This window comes from Camelina sativa, chromosome 8, assembly GCF_000633955.1.
Source record: "Camelina sativa cultivar DH55 chromosome 8, Cs, whole genome shotgun sequence".
NCBI classification, from domain to species: Eukaryota; Viridiplantae; Streptophyta; class Magnoliopsida; order Brassicales; family Brassicaceae; genus Camelina; species Camelina sativa.
The window spans coordinates 6,160,629-6,166,628 of NC_025692.1; the positions used below are offsets into that span (position 1 = coordinate 6,160,629).

The following is a 6,000-nucleotide window of genomic DNA, read 5'->3' on the forward strand; positions in this document are numbered from 1 at the left end:
ACAACAACAAAACAGGAGGCCAGGACGAGCTCTACTAGCAATATTGGTTGATTGTGACGTGGCTTTCCACCGACTTTGGATAATGAAATAACAAAGTTGTGTAATCATTTTATATTAGGATAAGGATTTAGGAGCTAGTATCCAATTACAATTTTGATTAATTCAGTTTCGTACGTTAAATTAATATTTTTGGTCCACTAAACACAGTCCACTGTTATTTTTTCTGTGGGGTGGTTTTTGACTTTTGAGGTGTAGGTGAAAGCGGTATGTTAATTCTCGTTTATTGTTTTGTTATTGTGATTTAAGGTTGCTGACAATTACAAAAAAAAAAAAACAAATGGTTGTGAGTTTAGAGGAAGTGGAATGGGGTAGATAGATAATTATTTCTCTCTACCAAAATAACACCTTTCATCTAACCCCTTTAACATTTAACGTTTGTTCCACTTTCTAATTTTGTTTCAAATCTATACTTCTTCAGTTCTTTCTTGACATATTGCATTATGCTTTCTATTGAATCATAATGACATCCCAGGCTATTTTGCCTAAATAACAAATAACAATTAGCAATAGAGTTTCCACCCAACCCTCATCCATATTAAAGCAATACTCATTATGTTTTGATGAATGTAACGAGAAAGAAGCTTTTGTTGTGTGGGCCTGTCTGTGTAAATGCATAATGTAAGTTAGGCAATAGATTTTACAGTGGTAATCTTTCAAAATCAATACTACTATTTGCGATTCAACTAATATTAGTTTGTTGAACAACATAATTCTTAACTAACCCAGTTTTTTTCAGTGTTACGAAAACTGCAAGGTGTCTAAAAGCTTTTTAAACAAGGATTTTTTCGGTGATGAGTTTTTTTTTTTTTTTTGGGTAAACTATGTAAATGGTAAGAAATGAAGAATTATTCAAGTTCATAAGTATATTTATATCAAAAAAATTATTTGGCCATTTATTTGTCTCTATGAAATAAATATTATTTTTTTGGTTGAAATTACGAAATATTATACTTAATTTGTTTTGCAATTTCACATAAATTAAGAAAATAATATTATCTTTTTAAATATTATAAATTCAAATTGATTTTTGATAATTTTCGTGGATTTGAAGTTCAATTAGTTACTTCACAGTTTACACCAAATTTTGTATTGAAATATTTAGGGTGGCTGGAACCTATCTTTTAAAAAAAATGTGAAGTTTCATTTTGATTTTTAGGTAGTAGTCAAACATTACATGATTTCCATTAGGTTTGCCTAATTTCTGGAATTGAAGTTCCATCTTCTGATACAGAATCAGGCAACAACAAATAATATTAAACTGTTTCGCTATATTCAATCATCCATCATTTTCTCTAACAAACCACGACATCTAATGGTAATCTATCACGTTGCTTTTTCTTAAAAATGGAGGGTTTGCATTTTTCTGTTCATCGAAAGACGCCTATGATGACATCTAGGAAATTTGATTACTCCAATTCGTCAGAGACAAATCCATGTGTGTTTCCCCGCACTTTACGTGTGTTTATGATTTGATATGTTTTTCTAGCATTTTTACAAAAGTTACGACTTATGAGAATCATCTTCATACTACATCTGGTTTTCAACCTTTTTTTTTATGTTCCTACATGATAGATAGGTTGGAAATATTTTTCTCGAATGATACTTACTTTCGTTTCAGCTTTCAAGTGTCCTAGTGTTTCTCTATATTAAGGAACTTTTTTAGTATAATCTGAAAAAAATAATAGGGTTAGAATTAGGAATTTTTTAAAATATAAACTGAAATAATAATAGAGATAGAATTAGGAATTTGTCTCTTAAGGAACAATGAAGACAAATAATGATGTTCTGTAACATCATCATTCACATCACACAGTTCCATATGTGTTATTCTGAAGACAAATCATCTGGTCTATTTTGTTTTGATTATTTACGGAATGTGAGGATGGTGTGATTATCCCATTGTATAAAGATCTTTCTTAAATTCTTACATAATCTTTGTCCAAAATACTTCCTAAATACTTAGCATTGATCCTAAAAACCTCCTAAGTGGTTGTACCACTATGTGTGTGTAATTTTGGTATCAAAGCCATGGCAGTCTAAACTCTAGCTCTTCTCTTCCAGAAAGGTAATACGCCATAACGTTGTCTTCTGCCATGCTAGTATGAAAGTATGCTCTGTGGTTGCCATATTAATGGATCCTCCACATCAGAAATCTAACTATGCTAAGAAAAAACGGTATGGAGAAAAATTTCTATGAGGTTGTAATGCTCGAAGTACCTTGAGGCTTTTAATGTTGCAATAGTTTTGCCTCGGTTTGCGTAGCTAAGCACCTCTTGATTGATTTCTCTATATTCGTAGTAGGTAAAATAAAACAGGGAGACAACTTATGGACTGTTATTACTTCAATGGTTAGAAGAGAGTTATAGTATTCTGTCTTGGTTTCTGGTTCTATCCTATATTATGGAAAGTTCATCTTCTTTGTCTAAAACCCCTTCTTTTCGACGATCAACTTCTAAAAAGATTGATTACTTATATGAAGTAGAGTATGTGAGTGATGATAGCAAAGTTCCTATTACCCAACTCCCATTACTTAATCCTTACAAAGCTTTCACCAAACCAAATTCCACTTTTCCAAAAGACATTCGCCAGGTGTTTGTCCCTAACAAACATAATGCAAAGGAGCTTGTTCTAGCCTCTCCGTTGGAACAACACCTTATCCCGGCGACAGAAACAGAACAGATGATTCCCCTCAGAATCAATGAAGGCATGATACATCATTGGCGAACTCAAGGATATACTCATCTTCACTATGGAGCAATACGTTTGGCGCTAACACTCCATGGCAGAAAAGGCTTACCAGTTGTAGCACGGGTAGCTCTCCTTGACACCCGATACAAGGAATACCAGCATGCTTGTATTGCAACTATCCAGACAACACTAAACGCTGGCACTGTTTTCGTCACCCTCTTCCCAAATTTCAACGTGGCATTGGAAGACCCTCAAATATATCAGAACATGCAAATCCAGCTGCAAATCACAGGCGCTCCACAGATTGGAAACACATATGCGGCAACACTTCACCATCAAATGGCGTACAGAGTCCAAAATCATGCAATGGACTTAAGTCTCCCAAGAGACACTGAAGATGCACTACTCATACAATTGGAGTCACAGCATAGCCCGTCGTGCATCCATATTCCTAGACAGATTCCTAGAGATGAGCTTGTCAAGTTACTTCCAGAATCATGGGTTACCAATTACGAAAAACTCCATGACCGGAGTACCCCAATACAATCGGTGGACTCTTCTATTCATAGGAGAAAAGATGGAGCTGTAGAGATTGCCTTCAAGCAACAAGAAGAAAAGTCAAGACCAACGGCTTTCTGCACAGAAATCAATACAATTACTCCTTTTGAAGACACTCAAACCTTGGAGATCAATCCACGTTTAGATGGTGTTCCGATCTCATCCTTTGATTCGTTGGGAGATCCCATTTACTCTTTCCAAGATGAAACAGGCCACAAATTCTTTGATGTTTGCGATTGCCAACACTGTCAGATGAATAGTTCTGATGATGATGACACCCCAAGGCGTAGGAGAAAAAAGAAAACTACACAACAAATTCTCAAAGAACGATTTGAGTCTGGAGATCCACAAGTTGGCCTTCTCGGAGAACCAAGTGGCAAGAATTTTGAATACTATGTATTGTATTCAGGTGGCTCAACTCCCACAACACCTGAAAAAGAAGAGGTACAACTAAGTTACATGTTCGGACCCCCATCCCAGCAGGATTCACCATTTCCATCCAAGGAGTTTGAAGAAAGCAATATAAAGCACTCATGGAAAATCCGGAATCCAAATGTTAAGAATCCAGATGGTTCAGTAAAGCAGATCAGTGCCGCAGAAGCAACGTTAAACTGGCAGTCGGAGAACGCCGTAACCCAAAACCATCTATTAAGCCAGATTGACAAAAAGGTAACCATCATGGACCTTTCCATTAAAGAACTCACCAAAAAGATAATCTCTCTCCACCAAGAACTTCTCCACCTTGCAACTACTGTCTCCATGAACTCTCCCCTCATGTTCCAAAAAGAGTCCGAGCTAAAGTCCCTTAAAGCTCAATTACACTCCTTACAAAACCAACCCAAAACTCAACCACCAACTCCATATGACCTTTTTACACCATATCCCATCTACACACCACCTTACACAGCCCAAACACAACCTTTATCTTTTTCCCAAGACCCAAGTATTTTTGGAGCATCCTCCTTCTTACCAACAAAAGTTCTCTATGAACAACAGTCTACCAAAAAGAAAAAGCCAACAGAAAAAAGACCAGGGAAGGAAGCCATACTTGAACCACCCAAACCGCTTACCGAGACATCAAAATCTCAAGACCAACCCGAAGCCAGCAAAATGCAATTCATGGTGGAGCACGCTAATCCAATCACTGTTTTTCTCGAGAAGGTCGCAAAACAAGAAAAAAGACTTTCTCAAGGAAGTATGATGAATAAGGTACCAACAACATTAAAAGATGAGAATGATGAGGCCATGATCCCACATTTTATGATGGCTTCACCTGCTGTGGTTGAAGAAGACATAGAGAGTGAAGGTGGAAACGTATATGAAGAAACCCAAGAACTGGACAAGATCAGACAGAAGGAAACCCGCGGTTTAGTACAGAACCACATAAGGGTTTCTCTTTTGATGATGTTCCCCCTTCAAAATGGCGTGACAAAGTATATGAGATGCATGCATGGCTAACAGAACAACAACTTAACCCAGGAGCCACTTTACCTACATCGATTGATAAACTGGTGGCTAAATTCCAAGGACGTCTCAGGCAATGGTGGATAAGCCTAGGTCAATATCGACAATTACAAATCCGACAATCTCCAACAATCGATGCTTTGGTGGGACACATTCATAATGAATTTCTCGGCACATGGGATCACTATACTATCCAAGCAAGAGAAGAATATCTTAGCATGAGATGATGTTCCTTCAAGAGGAAGGATCTTGAAAGACATTATGAGCGGATGTCAAAGAGATTCTATGCCCTAAATGGAATAGATGATGTCAACCTCAAACAGGCGTACCTGAATTCACTTCCAGAACCACTTGGAAATGAAACGTCAAGGGTATTGTCTCTCAAGAATATGCCTCTCAATCAAGCTTCACTCGGAGAAATATATCAAATTTCTCTGGCAGCCCTTGAAAAGCTATGCAACCACCAGAAGTTTTTCAAACAGCTTCAGGAACAAGGAAAACTTCTAGGAAAAGCATGTGATCGGCCGAAACTCAGTATCAAATGCAGAGAAAAGAAATGCCATTGTTCTACAAGTCATGGAAAAGAAAAAAGCTACAGAAGCAAGTGGCAGAAGAATTATCCAAAGCTATCTTCGAGAAAGAAATGGAAATTCTTCAGAAAGAAAACCCAAAGAGGTTTCAAAAAATCAGATAGATGTTACATCTGCAAGAAGAAGGGACATTATGCGAAACAATGTCCTAACAAGAAGAAGAGAGACAACCTCCTTGGCTACTTGGCACAAGTTGAAGATATTGACGACTCGGATATTGAATCCATCTTTTCCCTTGATGATGAACCAACTGATGATACAGTTCTTGCAATGGGTATGGAGTTTGAAGATGAATCTTCAGAAGAGGATACTGGAGATGAAAGCGATAGAGACGATCAGTTCATGTTGTTTGACCTCTACACAACCACAACCACACAATCAAATCCAGATCAAACAACATGAACTGATCGTCTCTATCGCTTTCATCTCCAGTATCCTCTTCTGAAGATTCATCTTCAAACTCCATACCCATTGCAAGAACTGTATCATCAGTTGGTTCATCATCAAGGGAAAAGATGGATTCAATATCCGAGTCGTCAATATCTTCAACTTGTGCCAAGTAGCCAAGGAGGTTGTCTCTCTTCTTCTTGTTAGGACATTGTTTCGCATAATGTCCCTTCTTCTTGCAGATGTAACATCT

At 37.2% G+C, this 6,000-nt stretch overlaps 1 protein-coding gene and 1 pseudogene across 1 annotated transcript; both read left to right on the top strand.

Annotated features, from left to right (window-relative positions):
• On the top strand, positions 2,461 to 4,081 carry LOC104706430 (annotated as a pseudogene).
• Positions 5,040 to 5,762, top strand: LOC104709255. Its single transcript, XM_010425900.1, has one exon. It carries the CDS (start codon positions 5,040 to 5,042, stop codon positions 5,760 to 5,762), a length of 723 nt encoding a protein of 240 aa, XP_010424202.1.